A 26929-nucleotide genomic window follows, 5' to 3' on the forward strand; every position below is an offset into this window, starting at 1 on the left:
CAGATGGTCGACAAGCCCAGCTTGACGGCCTGCTTTCCTAAGGCCAAACGCTTAATTCGGTCCTGTACTGACATCAAGTGGACTGCTTGAGGCAGAACTTATCCATCTTTTAACAGAAGCCGATTACCAATGATTACCACCAGTTTCTGTCCATGGCAAACGAACTTGGTAGTCGTAAGTTGGCAAAAGAGGCCTTTGAAAATGTGCTTTTCGAATTATTAGCCAATAGGGAAGGAAGCGTCTAAGAAGGGATAATGAAGTTGGAATCCCGTTGAGAACAAGTCATCAAACAAAAAGGTGTATGTTAAATCATTTTCGAAAATAATTGAAAACTCAATAAAAATACCGCAGGACTTTTTTCTCACCCTTATATAATACAACACATTAGCATCTGTGACGATATCCGCTTTGTCACAAGCTTATCTCACTTACGTCCATACTTTCAGGTTCACATAATATTTCGGTCTGTAGCTGAAATTTTGCAAAAAGACACTCTCGAGCTTGCGAAAGCATAAGCGAAACCAATACATCAAGAACTTGTGGTTTAAGATCCATCGAAGGCGCATTTGTAAATGTATCATAAATGTGACGAAAAATACCCGCTGCCCTTAAAAAACTGTCCACAGATGCGTTCAAACCATCAGCAGTGGTTCGGTCATGACGCGTTCCGATCTGAGTGTATATTGCGCCTAAATTAAATAGAGTGCATGCCTTTTCAAAGGATATGGTGCGCTGGCAGGAAGGCACTCCTGTGAGGGAATCATACCATTCAAAGAAAATTCCTATATTTCGATCAGGTGGAATAAAGCGCCGTTCTACGTAATACAGCAGGTTGTAGTAACGAAAAAGTAATGCAGTACCAAGGGCATCCCTCGAAGGGGTTTTACAGGCCTACATAGAAGTGATCAAAATAATTAAAAACAGATTATAAGTTTATATACAAATTATATACCTGTCTAGTATCTGTAATATCTGCAATAGCGTCCACATAGGTTGACGGCTCTTCGCTGTAATGTTCCAAAATGAAATCTGAAAATGCTTCCATGAAATCAATTTCCTTGGTTTCCTTCAGGCCCAAAGGTATCATAGGCATTACTCCGTTATGACTAAAAATAAAAAAACAAAAAAATATATATATATAAATTAAATTAGATTACATAGATATGGGAATGGAATTTACATATGATAAATTAAATAATTCATCGATGGCATTGTTAATACGTAGGGACCGGATTATATAAATATGAATTAAAAGGAATTAATATTAATTCATGAATATTAAAAACCCGCTTGAAGATTAAAAATAACCGCTAATTTATACAAAAACAAGAAAGGAAAGCTAACTTCGGGCGGAGCCGAAGTTGATATACCCTTGCAGTTCAGTCGCAGTCCGCTGGGTGGCGCCACGCATCTTATATTATTAAATATATAGCGGATCGTATATAGTCGGCCGATCCTTATAAAAATTGGCAGATCGGATTGTTTTTCACAAAATAGAATCTGTACCAAATCCCATCTTTCTAACTTAAAAAACACCAAAGTTATGCCAATTTCGATCGTTCTATGACAGCTATAGGATATAGTCGGCCGATCCTTATGAAATTTTGTACATAAGATATTTTGGTCAAATATAATATGTGTGGAAAGTCCCAACCCTCTAACTTAAAAAACACCAAAGTTATGGCATTTCCGATCAATCAGTTATATGGCAGCTATAGGATATAGTCGACCGATCCCGGCCGTTCCGACTTATATACTACCTGCAAAGAAAAGAAGGGTGTGTGCAAAGTTTCAACTCGATAGCTCCAAAACTGAGAGACTAGTTTGCGTAGAAACCGACAGACAGACAGACAGACAGACAGACAGACGGACAGACGGGCATGCTCATATCAACTCAGGAGGTGATCCTGATCAAGAATATATATACTTTATAGGGTCGGAGATGTCTCCTTCACTGCGTTGCACACTTTTGACCAAAATTATAATACCCTCTGCAAGGGTATAAAAATTAACATTGACATTAACATTAGCGCAGGAAAGACAAAATATTATGCGGTTATTGGTACGTATGTCATGTCATCACAGTAAAACAAGTCAATGGGCGCGAACCATAGAGAATAGGACACCAGAAATTTAACGAAGTGACATCCTGCGGTGGGTCTCTTGAGTATGTTTCGAGAGCGTCGCTACTCGACCGATTGAGACTGATTTGAATTGGAGCAGGAGCCTCAAACAGAGGAGCTGACCGGGGCGGGATGCCATAAAAATATGTTGAAAGAAGATGAGAACATCTTGGAGGGGTACATTTCAGAAGAAAGCAACTAACCCAGGATACTTAGGAACGGAAAAAAAGAACGACCAAGCTGAGTCCGTCTTCTGAAGCTAAGCTTTCTAAGCACGAAGCTTTCGCTGACACCTTGCTCATCTTGCTTCGTCAAAGAAGCCGAAGCATATACGGCCCTCATCCAAGAACCCTGTATCTTCTTCTGTAGCAGACAAAATTCATTGTTTAAGAGCATCGGAGTTCAGTCGAGACCACAGGAACATCCTTGTAAGGAAAGACTTAAGTTTTTTTTTCCCCCAATTTTAGTGATGAAGATTCCAAGGTACGAACAAAATATTCAAATAAATTAATAAAATTAAATCGATAACAGTTCGCCATAACACTCCACTAAGTGCTGTTAAGAGGCTAAGAGGCTATAAGGATCTCCATCGCCAGTCAGATGAAGTGCAGAGACCCCGTACTTTGACAACCGCTCAATCTAAATGTTGTTTTGCGAAAAAAGTTCACAAGTGAAAGGACACAGCAAACAACCTAGAGCGAACAAAAATTCCGACACATGGACCATAATAGAATCTAACGGAGAAATAGCGGATGAAACCTTGCCAAATCGCAGCCTATATGAGTCTCCATTACTCCTAGATGTCTTTATTCCTTTACATTGGCCTCGTATTTAGTGACGACATTCATTAACAAAAGCACAACGAAGCTATGCCAGTATCCGCGTGTATAATTAAGTAGAACTTAATTCTTGTACTAAGTACTTGTAATAAATACTAATAACTTAATAATGTACGTCGGAATAGTCCCGAACTTATTGTAACCTTGCAGAGGGTATTATAATTTTGGTCAAAAGTATGCAACGCAGTGAAGGAGACATCTCCGACCCTATAATGTATATATATTCTTGATCAGGATCACCTCCTGAGTCGATATGAACATGTCCGTCTACCTGTCTATCTGTTTCTACGCAAACTAGTCTCTCAGTATTAAAGCAATCGAGTTGAAACTTTGGACACATCCTTCTTTTGCTTGCAGGAAGTATATATTCCCATAATAATCCAGTATATAATCCTATAGCTTTCATAGAAAGATCGGAATTGGCATAACTTTGGTGCTTTTTAAGTTAGAAAGATGGGACTTGGTACAGATTCCATTTTCGGCAAATTATTGCAACTTAATTCGATCTGCCAAATTTGATAAGGATCTAAATGAACAAACCTTATTATTTTTAAAGATGCTGGGGGTGGTTTTAAACATTTTTATTAGAAAATTAATTCGATGGTGAAATTATCACAAGGATCGGTCAACTATATACGATCCGATATATAATAATATAAGCTGCTACCTAACAGCAAGGGTGTATCAACTTTAGATCCGGTCCGAAGTTAGCTTTCCTTTCTTGTTTTTAGTTTATACAAGTCCACCAAGCCATACAGTCATACTACAGGCCTGCGGTGCTCAAGGGATTGGTTCGTGAGTACACATATAGCCACGATCAGCCCTACTGTTCCTCTATAAGAAATCGTATGATATCTGGTTTACAATCTTGCGTGTGAAGATCGCACGCATTATTAATATTTTTTCCCCATATATACATATCTATAAATTTTGTTTCGACCGATCTTTATGAGTTAAGATCGGATAAGTTGGTCAGATATAGAATACACAGAAACTCCAATCATTCTAACCATAAAACCAGAAAATTTATGACATTTTCGATCAATTAGTTATATGGCATCTATGGAATATGGTCGACCAATACCGTCGACCGATACCGACCGATATCGGTCAATACTGCAGAGGAAAGAAGGATGTTTAAAAAGTTTGAAGTCGATATCTTTAAAACTGAGAGATAAGTTCGCATAAAAACAGACAGATGGGTGTTCAAGCTTATATCAACTCAGAAGGTGATCCTAATGAAGAATATTTTATAGAGGGGCGGAGATATCTTCTTGACTGCGTTGCACTTTTTTGAACAAAATTGTAATACCCTCAGCACCGGTATAAATATAATCTTAAGAGAGCACTATTTAATTTTATATGGGTAAGAAGAGCAATAATTAATATGTCTTTACAGATAGGGAGGGTCAAGTTGGTCAACCACACCCCTACTCAGTTCTTTAATACCATCTGGATTTACTGTATCTTTTCTTAATCCTTCATAACTCTGTCTACAAATTGTATTGTGCGGCGATTATGCTGATTAGGAAGATACAGTTGTCATAGCTCCAATTTATCCTGTTAAAGCCCATGGTCTATAATCAACTAAATGAAAAGGGTGAAGGGCTATCCGAAGATTCTATAGAATGAAGCAGTCAACGAATTACTACAACGATTATTGAAGCGAGTGTGACGATACCATTTTAAAGAAAATTTTGTCAATAACTACGTTGATGACAGGCAGATAATACAGGGAAGTTTCCACATCGATGATAAAAAAGCTTCAATCTCCTCCTAAATGGGTAATGCTCTTGGGGTAATAGGTTCTGTAGTCCTAGTACTACAATCAATCATTATACCATGCCAGTTCCTCCACCTCTTAAAGCTGACGGTCATTGGAATGGATGACTTCTGGATGACCTTTAAAAAAATGCAATTGCTAATAACTCAATCCTTTACAAAAAGATAGTCTCCTCCGAGTGTTTCTCACTACTTTTAAGAAAGCTTAATCAATTGGGACATAATTTAGACCTTCTTACGTGGACGGGACCACTTTAAAGGTGTACATTTTCGTCTCGTTTAAGCTACATCTGGAGTCCCTGAAGAAAACCATCTTAAGCCGTTTTCCTTCCCCCTTTTCGAAGATTATAAACATGTTGCGAATAGACAGATTAAAGTCATTCTCTAATTTCTCCAAGGAGACATTTCGGATCAAAAAATCGGACCAATCGGAAATCAATCGAAGAAATTTTTTGATTGAAAATGATAAGGATTCACTTGGGTTAAAAGAGGCAATGGAAGGCTCTGGAAAGGATGATTCCATTCGGATTAGATAATAAACACACGTCAAATGCCGACATAAAGAATTCTTGATATTATTTAATTGACCTTAGATTATGTCCGCAGTGAAATCATGATGATTTGAAAGAGATAATGATACTGAGTTTTCACTATTTGACCAAGCTAGTTTAGATCCATTAAAGTCATTAGTAGGAAACTATCGGACATAAAATGAAATTCCAACTGAACAGCAGACAAGTTATGTCCGTCCGTCCGTCACTCCGTCTGTCAGTCCGTTTCTAGGCGATATGGTGTCTCAGTTTTATCGCTATCGAGTTGAAACTTTGCACACATCCCTCTAACTTTTACAGGCAGTATACAAGTCGGAACGGCCGGGATCGATGGATTATATCCTATAGTTGCCATATACTTGATTGATCGGAAATGCCATAAATGGCACAATCTTGTTATTAGAAAATTGATTCGATGGTGAAAATCTCAAAATGATCGGCCAACTATATACGATGCGATATATATATAATAATATTAGCTGCTACCTAACCAAACAGATCATCTCAAGCAATGGCACACGTATCTAGTAAACTTGAAGTGAATCTCAAGTATGAATATTATACCCTTGCAGAGGGTATTATAATTTTGGTCAAAAGTGTGCAACGCAGTGAAGGAGACATCTCCGACCCTATAAAGTATATATATTCTTGATCAGGATCACCTCCTGAGTCGATGTGAGCATGTCCGTCTGTCCGTCTGTCCGTCTGTCTGTCTGTCTGTCTGTCTGTCTGTCGGTTTCTACGCAAACTTGTCTCTCAGTTTTGCAAGGGTAACTGCAAGGGTATATAAACTCGGCTCCGCCCGAAGTTAGCTTTCCTTTCTTGTTTTTAAACAAAATATTAGAAAATTATATAAAAACCCGCATATATTTTATTTTTATATTAATATTAGCAATTTTTATTATTAATTTTGACCCATGTCCACGGGAAACTACGTGTCGTCGGACGAAGAAATTTTAGAAGAGTATAGGAAATCTCGGGGGTCAAGGGCTCACCAACAGGACTATTATCCATCAACCAGTTGGGCCGCAACCAACACCCTTGAACGAAAGAGTGTCCTTGAAACTAGAACCTCTGAATTTTCCAGTCAAAAAATATAAATGTCTTAAGAGCAGCTTCTAGCCATCGAGAACGCCATGAAAGGGGCACTTGAAAGGCAACAACGATAATTTGATGAGAAGGTAGCCGCATTGACGGAAGAAATAAACTCATTAAAAATCAAAACTCCAGATATCAAAACGTATCAGGAGAATAAAATTGTACCAGGAACAAAGTCGAAATTTTGGGGCAATGCAAAAAACCCCGTACTTTGCCAGACCTCAAAAAGGAGGCAATAATCAACCCGGTCCTTTTAAACAAAAACCATATAGTAATACGGGAAACGCACAGAAACAACCAAGAGCGGAGCCAATGGATGTGGATACCTCATCCCGTTTTAGACAGCCTTCGGCATGGGTAGCAGGGCATTCGGCAAGGACCCAACAGAAAATCAACTTCATGCCCGAGGAGCAGTCCGGCGAAGAAGACTCCGATTCTGTTGCGCAAGCATGCGCCACAGCAATAGGGAATGACCTAGACGCAGAGGACTCTATTAATTTTTTAGGGTAAAGTCAGAGCTTTATAAAGAAATAAAGCTTTTAATCGATACAGGTACCTCAAAAAATTATATTACTCCATTCCCGGGGCGGAAAAGCGTCGTGGCTGTGAACACCCCATTTAACGTAAAGTCAATCCACGGCTTTACAAAAATCGAGAAGAAATGTTGTGCTTCCATATTCAATGTTAAATCACCATTTTTCATTCTTAAAGTCCTGAAAGATTCTGACGGTATTATCAGTCTCGACTTGCTTAAACAAGTGAATGCGAAACTCGATTTTACTGCAAATACTTTCTACACTAATAATGGATCCGAAAAGATCCAGTTCGCTAAGGCAGAGAATGTAAACTTTATCAAAATAGATGACGAGGACGTCCCCCCCGCGGTAAAAGCTGCCTTTGACAAAATGATAGGGGAAAATTACAAAGCCTTCGCTGATCCAGACGAAGCACTTCCTTTCAATATAAATACTGTTGCTACAATTAAAACAGATGGGGAACCGGTGTACTCAAAGTCGTACCCGCACCCCATGGGTGTAACTGAGTTCGTCAACGCAGAGGTTAAACAACTTCTAGCGGACGGCGTAATAAGGCCATCCAAGTCTCCTTATAATAACCCAACGTGGGTTGTTAACAAAAAAGAAACCGACAAGAACAGGACTCACAAAACTTACCAAATGGGTGATAAGGTTTTCCTGAAAGCAAACAAACGCCTGGGGGAATAAGTTTACACCACTGTGCTCAGATGAGATTATTGATGCAGACCTGGGACCACGGTCCTTATTAAAGGGAGGGTGGTCCACAAGGACAATCTACGTTAATCGTCCTCACAAGATTTTGACCTACCCCTTTGTTCCTTTCTTTATTCTTTCTAGGTTACAGAAAAATTTTTTAATTTTCATACTAACGGCTATTAAGACGGACGCGACATTAAAACTAAACGATTACACGAACGCAGACCAAACTGAAGCTATGACGAGGACATTCACAGACGAGCACAGAGCACCAGTTATAGCAACGGACCTTAGACATATTCGCAAGTTGGTGACCACCCTTAAGTTCCACCACAGGGCTACTAGAACTATTAATTTAATTGGTAGGGCTCTCAAGGTTATTGCAGGTACGCCTGACTTTAATGATTGGGAGCAGGTAAGATTTAATCAGAACATACGTAAGCGAATTCAGAGACAAACAGCCTATTAATATTAATATTAGTTTTGTAGAAATATTAGAAGTATTAGAAAATTCTGACATTCTGAACTTTCTCATTAAATTCCCTAATCTTAAGCTCGTAGTTGCCGAATGCCCAACACTGAACCTCAATATCGGTGACTGCAAGACAACGATAGTTTCTGGGGCCGCAGCGGACTGCTCCACGCTCCCAGGCCATCTAGATCCAATCACCATTGTGGACCACGGAACCCTCATCATCAACGATGCTAACGTAACGGTGACCAAGGCCGGGAACAAAAGGTATCCGGAACCTACCTGTTAGCGTACTCCAGCAAGGTGGTGCTCAACGGAACTTGGTTCATAAACCAGCTGGGGAGCTCACTGAAAAAACCTGCTGTGTCGGCTATGACAATAATAAACGTCACTGCTCACTACAACCGTCTCAACCTCCCGTTTCTCCATGAGCTTAACCTAAGTAACCTACACCACATCGGGGCCCTCAGAGAAAGACTGTCATCGGAATCCCGTCTCAACATTTGCCTTATTCTACTGGCTGCCCTTTCACTATGCGCAATCCTGTGGATTGCCAAATATCACCTGAAGGCCAATCGCCGCAGGAAATCGAGGGCCGACGACGATGTAGAACGAGTGGGTCCTCGGGATGACGACCATTTAAAGGAGGGAGGAGTTAACACGCGCAGGCAGAATTTAGGAAAAGTGCCAAATTGCACACCGGATCCGGTGGCCCGCACGCGTAACGAAAGAGGTGCTGACTACGCATTCCAAGGGCAACTGTCCGCGGACCGGCTCGGGCACTTGCGCAACGAGTGATCGTTGCTGGCCAACGAAGGCTTCGAAGTACAGCCCGGGTAGTATTCTAATTTAGTCTTAAGTAGAACTCCGCAGTCTTAGCTCGCGTTATATTTTATTCTTTGTCAGTAGCACTAGCCCTAACGGGCTTGTGTGAAACAAATGATTTATAAATTCAGTGAACTCCGCAGCCTGAGCTCGCGTTATATTTTATTCTTTGTCAGTAACCCCAACCCTAACGGGCTTGTGTGAAACAAATGATTAATAAATTAAATATTGTAAAACCCACACAACAATAACGTATATTATTAACTTGCAGTAAGGCCAGCACATTTGGCATGTGAAACACTTTCACACAACAAACAAAAAATATTAAACAAGCAGACAATATGATACTCCATCTTAAAAAATAATTTTCGAATATAAATTAACCTTTGATCGCTCGCTCTTGTTGTGCAAATTGAATCTTTTCTTGATTGTATCTTACTTCTTCTTTTTTAATCTTCCAGATACCGAGATGGAAGAACGTTTAGAATTGTATTTAAAAATTAACATTCCCGTTTAGTCTATCCCACATCTAGAGTCCCTCAGGGAAGCCATCTACATCCCGTACTTTTTACGTTACTTCCGTTACTCATTATTTATTTGCCCCCAGCTTTAACGAACTCGCTGGATATTTACGCATACGATTAAGTTGTGCCTTCAATGCAAATCCTCTTCTGCTCAATTCAAACTTCAATCCGATCTTGATAATTTTCAAAGATTGTGTGCAGTAAATGATTTAGTTCTATTACTTAATGAATTAAAATTTAAATTTATGTCTTTCCATCGTTATAGCCCACACCAGGTATGTTTTCTATGGGATTGCCTCAGAAAGCTAAGCGTGTTTTTAGCTTTATAAATAGGTGGTCAAAAGAAGTAACCCCTATATTAAGAACAGCTTATTTACATCTTATTTATTTTATCTTATTTATATCGACTTAAACACTGCGTGCAAAAGAAAGAAGGATGTGTGCAATGTTTGAAGTCGACAGCTTTAAAGGTGAGAGAATAAATTTTTTAAAATTAATGAATGTCTTGAGGTCGATTTAAACTCGTTTCACTCCATGCACCAACCAAGAACTCTATTCAAGAACACTCGGCTATGGGTTCATGTCAAGCGAACAATTTCTCAAACTTAACTTGTCGCTCCGTGGAACCCGCACGTTTCAACACTAGAACTCGTCATAGGAACACTTTTCTTTCTATGGGATGTATATTCTTTTGTTTAATATTTAAAGCAACTCTCACTGATTTAATAGTCCGTATCGTTCTCCAAGTGGTATATTTTTACGTTTATTTTAAGGATAGATCTGCTAAGCTTTTTTTTGTTTGTTTGTGTTGCGATTTTCGTTAGATTCTTTTCTTAAATTTCTGTATTATTTACCTACGTTTAGTAATAACTCTTTTAAAAGCTCATTTCTTAGCTATGCGTAAACATGTATCTTTACCCACTCTGCTTATATTTGTCAAAAAAACCGAAGCTTTTAATTATAAAGGAGTTTCTACAAAGAGTGGTCAACTGTCAAAAATTGTTAATACTTTTGAAAAATTTATTCTCCACATTTGCAACATCTTTGAAGCTAAATAATGTCTCCATTTCAACATGAAGCGCAGCTTCACCACTACCAATTTATTAAAATAAATTTTTTTTTTATACCCCTGCAGAGGGTATTATAATTTTGGTCAAAAGTGTGCAACGCAGTGAAGGAGACATCTCCGACCCTATAAAGTATATATATTCTTGATCAGGATCACCTCCTGAGTTGATATGAGCATGTCCGTCTGTCCGTCTGTCCGTCTGTCTGTTTCTACGCAAACTAGTCTCTCAGTTTTAGAGCTATCGAGTTGAAACTTTGCACACATCCTTCTTTCCTTTGCAGGCAGTATATAAGTCGGAACGGCCGGGATCGGTCGACTATATCCTATAGCTGCCATATAACTGATTGATCGGAAATGCCATAACTTTGGTGTTTTTTAAGTTAGAGGGTTGGGACTTTCCACACATGTTATATTTGACCAACATATCTTATTTCATAAGGATCGGCCGACTATATCATATAGCTGTCATACAACGATCGGAATTGGCATAACTTTGGTGTTTTTTATGTTAGAAAGATGGGATTTGGTACAGATTCTATTTTGGGAAAAACAATCTGATCTGCCAATTTTCATAAGGATCGGCCGACTATATACGATCCGCTATATATCTAATAATATAAGATGCGTGGCGCCACCTAGCGGACAGCGACTGAACTGCAAGGGTATATCAACTTCGGCTCCGCCCGAAGTTAGCTTTCCTTTCTTGTTTTTGGATGGTTTCGGGATTGACTTAGAAATTGGCACCTTTTACATTTCAGTAAAACTGGTACTTACTGGCATTGATGACGCAAAACTTTGCCTTCAATACAAAATCTCTAGTGCCGAATCTATACTTCAATCTAATGGGTGGACCGTAAAAAAATTAACTTAGTTTAACGGTTTTCTATCGGGTTTTAAACTTAAGTTTTCCGACCACTTCCGTTCATAAAGTCAAGTGGTGTTCTTAGTTTTATTAAAAGATAGTCTAAGAAATTTAATGACCCCAATTTCAAATACTTTACATATCTTTGGTCCGTCAGTATGGATCATGTTTCTGGACACCTTAAAACGAACACCGAGATCACATCGAATCTGTACCAAAAATAAATTCCAGATTTTCGCTTTCAGAGGATTAATAACTTTAAATCTACTATCTACCATCTACTAATATGCTTTACATTTAACGTTCCTAGAAATAGAGCTCCTCTAGTCATTAGCAATTCTATTTCGATATGTATTAAGCATGATCCCTTTAGGGTACATGTTCGGACTGTATATTCCTTCCCTTTTTTTTTTTTTTGCTCCTTAAATTATTTATATTTAGAAAATTATCTGAGCAACACTTTTCTTGGTAATGTTTTGATCTTAGTTGGTGCGCATTTATATATTGCAATGGGAGGAAGTGCGAACTCTATGAAAGTCGGAGTGAGCAAGAACGTGCCCTTCAGCTGTCAGTGGCTAGTATAGCCGAGTTGCTGTTCATCAACGATTTCAGATTTTAAGATCCACAGACTACCTTTTTAAGAGTGGGTAATTGGCGTTTTATCTATTTCGTTCTTTTTATTCGATAGTGATAACGAAGGAATTTTAAAGCTCGTAGAACTAGTTAAATAATTCTACCAAGTTCTTATAATATTGATGACTACTTATCATAATTTTTCGTTTAAATGTAAAGTTATATTTATATAATAAAAAAAAAGGGAAGCTACCTGTTCAAGCATTGAACACGATAAGAATTCCAAACATAGAATGTAAGAGATCGGACCCATGGGAATAAGTAATCAACAGCATGGTTTGAAAGACGATCTCCTGCAGTCTAACCAAATATTTATGTGGTGCACTTGAAGCACGTAAGAAAGGGTCACATACCATGTCAGCGTGCAGTCCGTTGATAAGTAGTTTTAAATAGATTTAAGATTTTCATGTATGTTTCTTGTAAGAGAATTGTAAGAAATAAAAACAGTTTTTAAACGGAACTCATTGGAGTAACACGATTATTTACGGGGCTCCTCTTAACATATGGTCCTTCGAGCCGGATCACTTGATAAGAGGAGCCCCTATACTAATAAGGTTTCATTTGAAAACTCATTGGAGTAACACCTTTATATAAGGGGCTCCTCTTATCATGTGGTCCTTCGGGACACCCTGACGTTTTCCCCCCTGTGGTAAGAGACTCAGGTTAGGCTGCGATCTGGGCAATAAAGAGCCCAGTTTAAAATCGCGTAGTCAAACAAAAAAAAAAAAACTGTTGTTTCCCCCCAAGAGGTAAGGAACACAGAAAATTAAATTATAAAAATGCCAATAGGCATAAGATGAGGCTGCGATCTGGGCAAAGGCGATCCCAGTTTAAAATCGTAGTCAGAAAAAAAACTGTCTTTTCCCCCCAAGAGGTAATGAACACAGAAAATTAAATTATAAAAATGCCAATAGGCATAATATAAGGCTGCGATCTGGGCAAAAAAGATCCCAGTTTAAAATCGTAGTCAGGAAAAAAAAACTGTTGTTTCCCCCCCAAGAGGTAAGGAACACAGAAAATTAAATTATAAAAATGCCAATAGGCATAATATAATATAAGGCTGCGATCTGGGCAAAAAAGATCCCAGTTTAAAATCTTAGTCAGGAAAAAAAAAACTGTTGTTTCCCCCCAAGAGGTAAGGAACACAGAAAATTAAATTATAAAAATGCCAATGAGCATAAAATAAGGCTTCGAGCTGGCCCAAAAAGAGACCAGTTTAAAGTCGTAGTCCGAAAAAACTGTTGTTTCCCCCCAATAGGTAAGGAACACAGAAAGTAAAATTGTGTAAATCCCAATGAGCATAAAATAAGGGGGCGATCTGGGCAAAAAAGAGCCTAGTTTAAAATCGTTCCTTTCTATGGTGTTTTTTCCGGAACGGCACCGGAATAAATAACATATGAAACTATAAAAAATAAAATTATAAAGGTGTAGGCGTATCCGAGGCCCTTCATCGGAAAATTTAAAAAAACATCAGTCAAAGCAGCAGTGAGCACAGTGAGCCCCAAGCAGAAGCAACATCCGATCGACAGCAACATCAGGAGCAACAGAGGCCAAAGCAACAACGGAAACAAAAGCATCGGCAAGAGCAGTAAAACAACATCAGCAATTATAGTCATCGGCAAGATTTGTTTTCTTTTTGGTTTTATAACTTCAATTTAATTTTAATTAATTAAAATTCGGCCGACTGTCGTCGCATTGACGTGTTTTTTTTATTGTGCTCCGGGAAAAAATATTCAATAAAATCATAAAAGTGCAGTGACTGGTCTAAGAAATCTACAATAACGCGAAAAGACGCTTTTTGCGATGAAATCGCTAATGTTTATATTGATTAATTAATTAATTAATTAATATAAAACACAACTCTCAAAACTTAAACTAAATCAATCTCGACTGCAATGAGCTTAAACGACGTTCGCACACAACGTCAACGTGAGCAAGACGAGAGACGGCTCTCAGTACAAAGAAACAACGCGTACTTCTCTTTTAAAGCAACCGAAAACCATGCAAGCTCTGATCAAGCGCGGTCAATTACCCCCAAATTGACCGAATTCTTAAACGTAGAGAGCGAGAGAGCGCGTTCCTGCTCCCCCTCGATACCATCGATGTCTCTGCAGCCAAAGAGTGCAGTAACTAGCACCTCAATTTCTTTGACAACGTCAACAGTAACAACAACAACAACCGCAACTGTATCGACAGCGCGTTTAACGACGTCATCAGCTAGTAGCGCAAATAGTAATACGTCCGCGCTGCCCGAAAACCAAAACAAAAACAATGACTATATTAAGCCGGCTGTGCAGACTGGCATGGATCGCTACATCCAAATCAAAAGGAAGCTGAGCCCCCTCAATTCCAAACGCAAAATAACCCGTGGCAATGCTAGCCTAGCAGCAAAAGAAACGCCCATTAACTCAAACCGATTTAAAATGTTGGCAGACGCCGATGAGGTTGAGGCGGGCGAATCCACTGAAGTTGAGAAAAGGAAGCCAAAACCTCCGCCTATCTATATACGCGAAAAAAGTTCCAATGTTCTTGTCAACAAAATTATTGAGCTTATTGGTAAGGATACCTTCCACATAATACCCCTTGTAAAGGGCAACATTCAAGAAACAAAAGTTCAAATGAAGTCTGAAGATAACTACAGAGTATTATCAAAATATCTAACCGAGAATAAAAAGAACTTTTACACATATCAGCAAAGCAGCAAGGGCCTGCAAGTCGTACTTAAGGGCATAGAGCCCGAAGTAACGCCTGCAGAGATAAAAACGGCGCTACAGGAGAAGGGTTTTAGCGCCAAGACAGTCTTTAATATCCTTAACAGGGATAGAAAGCCGCAGCCACTCTTTAAGGTTGAGCTCGAACCAGAAACCATGCTCCTGAAGAAATACGAAGTGCACCCAATATACAATCTTCAGTACCTGCTGCACCGCAGAATTACAGTTGAGGAACCTCACAAACGCAATGGCCCGGTACAATGTGCGAACTGCCAGGAATATGGCCACACAAGGTCATACTGTAAACTGCGCCCGGTATGTGTAGTTTGCGGAGACCTTCATGACTCCGCACACTGCCCAGCGAGCAAAGATGACAGCAACTCGAAAAAGTGCGGCAACTGCGGTGGCAACCACACTGCTAATTATAGAGGATGCCCAGTCTATAAGGAGCTGAAAAGTCGCATCCACCAGAAAGGAATAGCTGCCCGCACCCAAAATGGACAGTTCACGGCGTCCAGATCAAACCCTGAAGTCTTCTTCTCGACTGCAGCCAGATCCTCACTAGGACCCATTAACTCTGACAAAAACGTGACATATGCAAGTGCCTTAAAATCAGGACCGGCGACACCTGCCTCAAGAAGCTCATTTCTGCAATCAGCATATCAAGAACCGTACACGGCTCAGCAACATCAACCAACAGAGCAGCCAAAAAGCAACTTTGAAGCTATGATATGCAGCCTACAACAAAGCCTGACGGAATTTATGTCGTTTATGCGCACAACTATGCAAAATTTAATGCGAAACCAAAATCTATTGATTCAAATGCTGGTTTCACAACAATCCAAATAATGGCTTTCCTACGGATATATACGTGGAACGCTAACGGCGTTTCGCAACATAAACTTGAGTTAGCTCAATTCCTACTCGACAATCATATCGATGTAATGCTGCTTTCGGAAACACACCTTACAAACAAATACAATTTTCAACTACAAGGATATTCATTCTACGGAACAAATCATCCAGATGGTAAAGCACATGGTGGGACTGGAATTCTAATCAGAAGCCGCATAAAGCACCATTATCAAAACAAATTTGCTAAAAACTACCTACAGGCCACATCTATAAATATACAACTAAATACTGGCAACCAACTTACACTAGCCGCCGTATACTGCCCCCCCCGCTTCAATATAGCTGAAGATGAGTTTATGCAGTTTTTCAACACACATGGAGACCACTTCATAGCAGCAGGAGACTACAATGCCAAGCACACACACTGGGGATCCCGTCTCGTGACTCCAAAAGGGAAGCAGCTCTATAATGCAATTATCAAAGCCAAGAACAAGCTCGACTATGTTTCTTCTGGCACACCAACATACTGGCCGGCAGACCCAAGGAAACTACCAGATTTAATAGACTTTGCGATTACCAAAAACATCCCTAAAAATCTGATAAGCGCCAATTGCCTATCGGATCTTTCATCTGATCACTCGCCTGTCCTGTTTATTCTACTGCGACATCCAGGAACATTGGAACAACCATTAAAATTGACCTCACAGAAAACCAATTGGGTTAAGTACAGAAAATATATCAGCTCACACATTGAGCTAAGTCCTCATCTCCACGATGAAGCCAACGTAGACAGCTTTGTTAATTCACTTGAGTCTGTACTCGTCTCTGCAGCTCGAGCCTCAACATCGCAAACTATAAATACACAAAGCAATAAAAAGACAAATCTACAAATCGAACAGCTCGTCCTCGAAAAGCGGCGTTTACGTCGCGAGTGGCAATTCCACAGATCGCCATCTGCTAAGCAAAGCTTTAGACATGCCTCACGTCAACTTACTAAAGCCCTACAGCAAGAAGAAGATTATGTCCACCGCCGCTATATAGAGCAATTGTCAACTTCTAGTACAAAACACTCACTATGGAGAGCTCACCCAACTCTAAGCTCACCGAAAGAAACCGTGATGCCTATTAGAAATCCCACAGGCGGCTGGGCGCGCAGCGATGCAGACAGAGCCAGCACGTTTGCCAATCACCTTAAAAATATCTTCCAACCAAATCCGGCCACTAGTGCCTTTACTTTGCCGACTTTACCATATGAGCCTCAGCTTCAATATGAACCAATCGAGTTTCGCCCAAACGAAATCGCTAATATCATCAAAAACCAACTAAATCCGAAAAAATCACCAGGCTGCGACCTCATAACTCCCAATATGATCATTGAGCTTCCGCCGTCTGCACTATCACCCAGCTCTTCAATGCCATCGCAAAACTTGGCCACTTTCCAGCGAGATGGAAAAAGTCAATTATAATAATGATAGCAAAGCCGGGAAAAGACCACACAATTCCCACGTCGTATAGACCTATAAGCCTACTTTCATGCTTATCTAAACTCTTTGAGAAATGCATTCTGACTCGAATAAAAACATACCTAAGGATCCAGGAAGGAATCCCGTCACATCAGTTTGGGTTTCGTGAAAAGCACGGAACAAATGAGCAGGTCAACCGGATAACAGCAGAAATTCGGAATGCATTCGAAAAACGCGAGTACTGTACCGCAATATTTCTAGATGTCTCTCAAGCATTTGATAGAGTCTGGCTAGAAGGTCTAATGTACAAGATCAAGACAATGCTCCCTTGTAATACCCACAAGCTTTTAGAGTCTTACCTTTACGACAGAAAATTTGCTGTGAGGTGCAACACTGATATATCTGACGAATTCACTGTTGGAGCCGGAGTTCCTCAAGGAAGTGTACTCGGACCAACATTATATGTTCTCTACACAGCAGACATCCCGACAAGCACACGACTAACAACATCTACGTTTGCTGATGATACAGCTATTCTTAGCCGCTCAAAATGCCCGATGCAAGCAACTGCGCAGCTAGCTCTTCATCTGGTGGATGTTGAAAAATGGCTATCAGACTGGCGAATTAAAGTAAACGAACAAAAATACAAGCACGTTACGTTCACCTTGAATAGGCAAAACTGCCCGCCCCTTACGCTTAACAACACCCTACTCCCGCAAGCAAACGAGGTAACATATCTAGGAGTACACCTCGATAGAAGACTCACATGGCGTCGGCACATAGAAGCTAAAAGAACCCACCTAAAGCTAAAAGCCAGCAGCCTTCATTGGCTTATCAACGCTCGGTCTCCCCTTTGCCTTGAATATAAAGTCCTGCTGTATAACTCGGTACTTAAACCTATATGGATGTACGGCTCCCAGTTATGGGGGAATGCCAGCAATAGCAATATTGACATAGTCCAGCGAGCTCAGTCGAAGATCTTGAGAACAATCACCGGGGCACCGTGGTACGTTCGCAACGAAAACATACATCGCGACTTAAACATTCTTCCAGTCAAAGATGTGATCGCAGAACAGAAGGAAAAGTACTTTAGCAAGCTATTGTCGCACCCTAACCACCTGGCGACAGGTCTAACAAGGTTGAACAACCAATCACGACTTCGTCGCAATGACCTACCTACCCAGCGACCGTCTTGAGGAACGCGCAACCAGAATGCAGTCTTAGTCTACTGTTAGTTAAATGTTAATGTTAAAATTTGAAAACTTATTGTTAGTCTCAAAATTAAGAGAAGATCCAATTTATTAAAATTATTCCAATTATTTATTAAAAATTTAATTAAAAAAAAAAAGTTTTCAAGATGTCCACTAAAAACAAAAAATTAAAAAATATATATAATATTACAGTCCACTAAAATATCGAATGAAAAAAGTTTTCAAGTTGTCCACTAAAAACAAAAAATTAAAAAATATATATAATATTACAGTCCACTACAATATCGAATGAAAAAAGTTTTCAAGATGTCGACTAAAATCAAAAATTTAAAAAATATATATAATATTACAGTCCACTAAAAAATTGAATGAAAATAATAATTAATTTAAAAATGTAAACACAAGTCAAGCACTTTTGTGGCCCCTTGCAGGATGTTCAAACATTAAGTTGAACATGGGAGCTAATATAATATGCAATGTTAAAATATTTAAAAATATGAAATATAATTAACAACATATTGTTATCGAATTACATATAATAATAACAATTTTCTAATACTGAAGGAAAGAAATTTATAAAAGCAAAAGTACATATATACATATACAGTCCGCTATGTCGTGTTATCAAAGGACAATATAATTAATCTAAAAAATATATAAAATGTACACCTTTTTTGTGGCCCTTTGCAGAATGTTCAAGCATTGAACACGATAAGAATTCCAAACATAGAATGTAAGAGATCGGACCCATGGGAATAAGTAATCAACAGCATGGTTTGAAAGAAGATCTCCTGCAGTCTAACCAAATATTTATGTGGTGCACTTGAAGCACTTAAGAAAGGGTCACATACCATGTCAGCGTGCAGTCCGTTGATAAGTAGTTTTAAATAGATTTAGGATTTTCATGTATGTTTCTTGTAAGAAAATTGTAAGAAATAAAAACAGTTTTTAAACGGAACTCATTGGAGTAACACAATTATTTACGGGGCTCCTCTTAACACTACCTTAGGGCGGAGTCAAAGTTTATATACCCTTACAATTTGGTAGCAGCTTATATTATTATATATATATCGGATCGTATATATATAGAACGGACGGGATCGGACGACTATATCCTATAGCTGCCATATAACTGATTGAACGGAAATGTCATAACTTTGGTATTTTTTAAGGGTTGGGACTTTCCATTGTTATATTTCCATGTTATATTTGGCCAAAATGTCATATCCACAATTTCATAAGGATCGGCCGACTATATCTCATAGCTGTCATAGAACGACCGGAATTGGCATAACTTTGGTGTTTTTTATGTTAGAAAGATGGGCAAAGTAATCCGATCTGCCAATCCGATCTTCATAAGGATCGGTCGACTAAAAAAGTCAATGTATCCAATTTTGCACGTTTTTTCCAAATATTAGTACTATATCTTTAGACACTTAGCTTTAATGACACTTTTAATGCGCCTAGGCATACTTTCGACCAAATTCTGCAAGCTTTTCTTTGAAATATTTTTTCACCCTGTTTCTATCCTGACTCACAGCTGCCCAGAGCCCTCCGGTGCAATATCGTACTTTGCCAGTCGTCTGAGCTGGCCACTGCACAAGCTGAAATCTGCGATTTCCTAGCCAATTATCTTCGATTTTTTCCGTGTGCTTGGGGTCTCCATCTTGATAAACCATGATTTCTTGAATGGGGTAAGCACTTTTGTCCTTGAAGTCTGGGTAATTGATCTCCAAAATATTAGGATAATGCTCCTTTTCCTGATAAATACATTTTTTCCAATTTTATAACACTTTGAAAATTAAAAAAAACTTTGTTAATTAAAAAATTCATAACTTTATAATCAAGATGTATAATCTTGTTCGGCACGTGCAAGAAAACAAAAAAAAAAAATCAGGCACGTGCCGAATAAGAATATTTTTTATATGCAATTTTGTACACCTATATAGAATATTTTCGTCACTAAAATTGATATTAGATATGGGTTTCACATTCAGGTTCGTCACCGGTATTTTACTTCGTCAAGAAGTTTTTTATAAGATAATATAATTGATTAAACTATAATTATTTTATTTATGTTATTTTTCAAAGTATAATTAAGTATATAACTATAATTTTACCTTTCACTTTGATATATTTCCATGGATGAGTTTAACTCAGCTAATTGCTCTTTAAGCAACTGCAAGTTTGAATTAACAAAACTTAGTTCTAAGGCAACTGTGTCACGTAACTTCCGATTTGTTGTTGCCTGTAACAAAAAAATTAGATTAGCCAGATTAGATTAGCCAAAAAAAAGTTTTCAAACCTACCTTGTAAAGGTTCTCCGCACCAGCTCTTAAGCGCAATTCCTTATTTATTTCTTGGTTAAGCTTACACCGCTTGCTTTGGAGCTTACCCCGACATGTTGCAGCTCTTGGATCTGATCCCTAAAAGCACAAAACAAAATTGTACAAATAAAAATTGTCTTAAATTTAATACCTCATACTCTCTTAAATTTTATACCCCATATATCGATAGTCAAGTATCAGCAGGAATAGATGAACCAGATACATTCACTAACAATTGGCACTGTGAATGCCAACATCAATTGACCTGTTCAGCAACAATTGACCTAATAACCTTGAACACTTTACTTCAAAAATAATACACTTCTCTAAAAAAATTTCAGCCCTAGGACCAGCATCAAAATGCCTTACCATCCAGAAAGGTCACAAGCAGGAACAATCAACCGATACCGAACCAACACACAAAAAAACCTAAAAGAAGCGTAATTAGTTGTGCGCGAGTCTAGTTCGGCTTCCCATACAATTTTTTTGGTCGCAGCTTTCGGGTAGAGCTAACTTTCCCTAACTTAATTTGTTTAGAAATCAGAATGGAAGCTAAATTCGGGCGGAGCCCAAATTGATATATCCATGTAATTAAGTTATATATTATAATATATACATGGGAACGTATGTATATAGTTGGCCGTGCCTTATAAGAACTACACTTTTAAACACTGATTCGCAAACCAGTTGTACAGTTCTCAAAACTATTGAGACAAATGTATGGACCTTTACTTTTGCGTATCTCTTTTAAAATCATTGATATTTAAATTCCAACTCATCCAAAATTTTCATTCGAAGACGACCTTTTTTAAGGTAAGACTTTTTCATGAACAAACACAAGCTTCCAACCCCCGCACCATCTCACGCCGGGTTTAACAAAGGTGTCATTATAGCTGTGCCGAAAGTCTTCGGTACAGAGTCACGAACAACCGCAACCTAAGCAGAAACGCTTTTGAGGTGAGCCGAAAGGGCCTACTAAGTGAAAGCAATTTCTTTGCAAAGATTGTCGGATATATCAACAAAGACAAATATAACAAGAACATCCAATACACAACGATTACAAAAATCTTCCAGATATTAATTGGTCACCGACTACTTCTAAATAAGGCCGGACGCCTATAACCTATAACCCGACTTTTTATTGAACAAGAAGGGAAAGCTAACTTCAAGCGTAGCCAAAGTTTATATACCCTTGCAGTTAAGTAGCATTATATTTTATATATATATATATCGGATCGTACATAGTTGCCAGATTCTTATGAAAATTTTACCATCAAATTAATTTTCTAATAAAAATTTTCGAAATTTCCGATCTTCAGTTCCGATCCATATGGCAGCTATAAGATCTTTCGGCCGATCCTTATGAAATTTGGAAAATCGGATTAGTTTGATCAAAATGGCAAATCTGTACCAAGTCCCATCTTTCTAACTTAAAAAACACCAAATTTATTCCAATTCCGATCTCTCTATAACAGCTATAGGATACAGTCGGCCGATCCTTATGAAATTTTGTAGATAAGATATGTTAGCCAAATATGTGTGGAATGTCCCAACCCTCTTACTTTAAAAACACCACAGTTATGGCATTGCCGATCAATCAGTTATATGGCAGCTTCAGGATATAGTCGACCGATCCCAGACGTTCCGACGTATGAACTGCATAAGGATGTGTGTAAAGTTTCAACTCGATAGCTTTAAAACTAAGAGACTAGTATGCGTATAAACTGACAGACGGACATGGTCATATCGACTCAGGAGGTGATCCTGATCAAGAATATATACACTTTATAGGGTCGGAGATGTCTCCTTCACTGCGTTGCACACGTTTGACCAAAATCATAATACCCTCTGCAAGGGTATAAAAATGGCATCTAGCAGTTACCATATCTTTGGAATACACATCCACCATTGAAATCTCCGATTTTCCACATTTATTTTTGAGCTTCTGTGATTTTCGCCAATAAAAATAAAGATCAAAACATATTGATATTCAATATTTCAATATAAATAAGATTAATTGTTCTTGAGTATATTTCTACAGAGATTTATTTACCAAACCGTTTCAAACAGCCAGATCCCTATGAAATCAGATTGAACAAACTGCATAACTGAAGATAAAGCTCCGAGCTACACATCGGATTCTTATGTTTGATTATTAAGCTTTTTGATAAAAATATTGTATTATTTGTAAATTTGATAAAAAAAATAATTATAGTAAATTATTTAATTAGGTTTTCAGGGTTTTTCCTACTCCCTGCACCAAATGCTGGATCATAATGTAAATTCCTAAAAATGCACAGCTCTTGTTGTTTATGTGTTTATTAACAATGTGTTTGTTTCTACCGTCAAAGTAATTCAAAAGCAGCTACAGAAAATTTCTATATGAGTTTAGTTCAGGTGTAAACTCCATAAGGTGAAAAACGTAGAGCAAACGTGCAAACAAAGAAAATAAAAAAACAAGTTATAAAACTAATAGCGTTACCACATTAAATTCATTCATGAGTAATTTTTTCGACTCAGAAGGCAAAACCACAAAGGCGGTATGATAGGAGCTGCGGAAAAACAATGAGCACCGAACGGCCTTCACCCACGAAGCTGCGTAGCAGTAACTTCACCACTAAAGTCATTGCACACAAGAAGCGACATAGAGAAATTATCGCAAAAAACACAAATAAAGCCAAGTTATTCACATGTAAGAAATGTATTTGTTGACATATAATTATAGTACGACTGCTATCGTAAGCACGAGACTGTTTACAGTCGTTTATACTGTCTTTGAGCCAGTAGAGCAATTTCTGTGCTCGCAAGATAAGGTTTTAGGTAAAAAGAGACAAATTCTTTTTGGCAAACATTAATTTTTTTCATTAATTTTGATGTTATTGGGGTCCTTAACATAAAACATTATTTTCACGAAACGAACCGCGTAAATTAGGTTTCTATAAAAGTGCTTTTAAATATGATTCTGTTTTTTTTTTTGGTATTTTAAGCGGTATGTTCCCATTGGATCATATATTTTTTCGAGACGTTCCCAATCTTTTGGTCGGTTGTCAATCAGATGACTTGTTACTTTTTCAGCGCCGCACTTTTGTTTTTGCGTACATTTCGAGCAATCGGTTAGCATTGCGTCCGGAAGAATTTCTAAAAATAGCATTAAAAATAAAAAATAATATTGTTGTTAACCTCGAACTTACGTTTCAGCATTTTGCCATCAGGGGTGCAAGGCCCTGCTCTTTCAAGGCATTTAATATAATTGTTAAGCAAACGATCTTGATTTAATATTTCATCCAAGTTTACGTTATCGAACTCATTGTTATACAAACTTTCACTGGATACAATTTTTGTAGAAGTTGAAGGATATGCTAGTCCATAATCGATATAGATGGAAATGCATATTAATGCGAAGAATAAAGGCGACTTTACCAAGCTTTCCTTAAGGTATAGCATTATAAATGTTTAACAAAACGAAATGAATCGTTTTATATATACATTCAAGTCAATGTTCTATCGCGTGCATCTAGCAAGATAATTTGGAAAATTAATGCATTTTAAACTCATTAAAACTGATTGGTATATCACAATCTTCAAATGTCAATAACGATGCCTTTATTACGTACATACATACATATTATATATACATACATATTATATATACATACATATTATATATACATACATATTATATATACATACATATTATATATACATACATCATTATGTTTAATCTGCACGGCTTACATATTTCCTCAATGAAACATTGATGAATTATCAATTCATTCATCCAAATGCATAGGTTAGGTTACGTTAGGTTAGATGGCTGGCGGTCACCGCTTGAGGAGGCAACCGCCACACTTAGACTGTATTCGGTCCCTTATGATACCGTGGGTCGGATCTAAATTTCTTTTATTCGCATAGTAAGGCTTATGGTCTAGAAGTTCCCCTTCCCCCACCCTGGGGCTTTTTTTTGGAGAGTCAGAGTTGGCAGGGCAGCCGACAGATGGGGAAGGTGTCCCAGCTGAGCTGGTTTTATTTCTAGTTGGCTTCCTTAAGTTGGAGCTTGTATGAGACTATTGGTACACCGGTACCCTCCAGTGCCCCGTTATGACTCTTATAGTCGTGCTGATGCGGGTTCTTTCCATGTTGAGTTGTTGTGATGTTCTTTTTTTAGAGATTTTGGGCCAGAGTTGGCGGGCTAGCTGACAGTTGGGAACGGTGTCCCAGCTGAGCTGATTTTTTTTCTAAAAATATATATTTTCGCGTATAGGAACACTTCCTGAGGCGATATAAACGATTCTTTCGGCCCGATTGTCTGTCAGCTTGTTTGTCTGGTTCTATGAACATAAGTCTCTCAGTTTTACTCAGCACTCATCGTACTTTTATTTATACGCAGTATTTAAGTCGAAAAAGCTGAGTTCGGTCGATATCCCATAGCTGTATATAACTGATTTTTTGAAAATGCCAAAATATTGGTGGGTTTAAAGTTTGACGAATAAATCTTCGGCTATATAGTACCCTTCTCGCTCAAACTAAGGCATGCGGTGGACCTTGCCCACAGTGATATTTGCGCGCCTAGGGAAGCCTGAAGTAAAGCGATATACGGTAAATTTACATAATGAAGTTAAAAATAAGAAACCATGTCTCAGAATAGTCCGAATGGTTTAGCTCTGACAACATTATTTGTGGAGTAACTTGACTTATATTATCTCCGACCTCTATACATTTAAAAAGTACTGAACTATTCAAGCTCAAATTTTGCCAGGTTTGGTTTTTATCTAATTATCGAATAAATAGCGAATAAAATTGTTTTTATAAAAATTCTCTATGCATTGACCGCAGTAAGCTTTCATATTTAAAAATGTTGTTGACAGTTTTTGTCCTGAAGTTTCAGTCGTACTCGCAACGCAGTAACAATGAGAAGGAAGGTTTCTAATAGGACTGAGCAACAGCAGGAATTGGTGCGAGAGACGGATCGGTTGAGACAAAGGCAGAGGAATATCATGGAACCAGCAGAAAGGCGTGCAGTCAGGCTTGAGGATCAACGATTGCGAGCACGACTGTCGGGTTCGGCAGCAACAGATTTAATTCGCTCGCAAAGACATGAACACGATAGGGCAAGGTCTGTTAAATTCCGTGCACAGATAATAGTATATCGAAATTAGCAATAAAATCGTCATGCATTTCGATATGATCCTGCTGTTGATTATAGCTCCAGTCGCCATGTCGTCATTGGAAAGATGAGCCATGTCTGCACTTGCTGCCAGGCTCTGAAGTTCAATAATGAAACAAAAGGAATGTGTTGTTCTGGCGAGAAAATCAAATTACCTCAACTGGAAACCTCACCAGAGCCACTGAGAACTCTGCTTGCTGGAACCACTGCTGAATCGAAGCATTTCTTATAAAACATTAGGGGATATAATTCTTGCTTCCAAATGACGTCATTTGGTGCGGAAATTATAACTGACCAATTCATGCCAACTTTTAAAATCAAAGTGCGAATCTATCACAAAGCTGGCGCCCTGCTCCCGTTCCCAGACAGTGAAAATAAAATTTTTCAAATGTACTTCATCGGTGATGATAGAAATGAAATCAATGCACGTTGTGAAATACATACACCCGTAAAGAGGTCCATCATTTCACAGCTACAGGAACTCCTTCACGAACGAAATAATTTGGTGCATTTGTTCAAAACAGCAATAGATATGATGCCTTCGGATACCCACAAGATTGTCATTCATGCGGACAAAATACCCGCTGGAAAACATGTCAGGAGATATAATGCTCCAACTACAGACGATCAGTTCCAATCTCGAGATATTGTTCTCCATCGACGAAACGATCAATTGATAAAATTCGCAGAAACTAACCTTTTTTTACGATGCTTTGCAGTATCCAATTATCTTCTGGGATGGTGCCGATGGATATCACTTCAATGTGAAGATGAGTGAGTGGTGTAGAAACTAATAAAAAGTGCAGCGCGATGAATTTTTACGCATACCGTTTAATGGTATAACAATTATCTGAGAAAGCTCAACCGAAACCCTAAATTTATTAAATCAAAGGCTTTCTCAGAGAGAGTTCAAGCATACTTCTTTTATTTCGGTGTAAAGTTAAATATAAACAAGAAAGAAAAGCTAACTTTTGACGGAGCCGAAGTTTATATACCCTTGCAGTTAGGTAGCAGCTTATAATATAATATATATATAGGATCGTAGATCGTATATAGTTGTCCGATTCCTGTGAGAATTTCACTATCGAATCAAGTTTCTAATACAAATGTTGGAAACAGACCCAAGCATCTTTAAAAATAGCAGGGTTTTGCCATTTGCGATCGTTCAGTCATATGGCAGCTATATGG

The 26929-nt window shown here is 38.3% G+C and overlaps 2 protein-coding genes across 7 annotated transcripts in view; both read right to left on the reverse strand.

The window, feature by feature from the left end:
* The window catches only part of LOC6502899 (rhophilin-2), a 115381-nt gene that overhangs the window by 50828 nt on the left and 37624 nt on the right, over nt 1–26929 (reverse strand). For all 6 annotated transcript variants that reach the window (XM_001963598.4, XM_014905761.3, XM_014905762.3 and 3 more), the window contains 4 exons: nt 20560–20676; nt 20371–20498; nt 953–1106; nt 433–891 (listed from right to left, as the gene is read on the reverse strand). In XM_001963598.4, coding sequence (XP_001963634.2) covers nt 433–891; nt 953–1106; nt 20371–20498; nt 20560–20676 — 858 coding nt within the window. The remainder of the gene's footprint in view (nt 1–432; nt 892–952; nt 1107–20370; nt 20499–20559; nt 20677–26929) is intronic.
* Nucleotides 23263–24037, reverse strand: LOC26515423 (putative odorant-binding protein A10). The gene is made up of 2 exons (XM_014905886.3): nt 23769–24037; nt 23263–23715 (listed from the first exon to the last, which is right to left on the reverse strand). Exons 1-2 carry the CDS (start codon nt 24019–24021, stop codon nt 23528–23530), a joined length of 441 nt encoding a protein of 146 aa, XP_014761372.1. The 5' UTR covers nt 24022–24037; the 3' UTR covers nt 23263–23527.

Source organism: Drosophila ananassae, chromosome XL, assembly GCF_017639315.1.
Source record: "Drosophila ananassae strain 14024-0371.13 chromosome XL, ASM1763931v2, whole genome shotgun sequence".
Classification (NCBI taxonomy): Eukaryota; Metazoa; Arthropoda; class Insecta; order Diptera; family Drosophilidae; genus Drosophila; species Drosophila ananassae.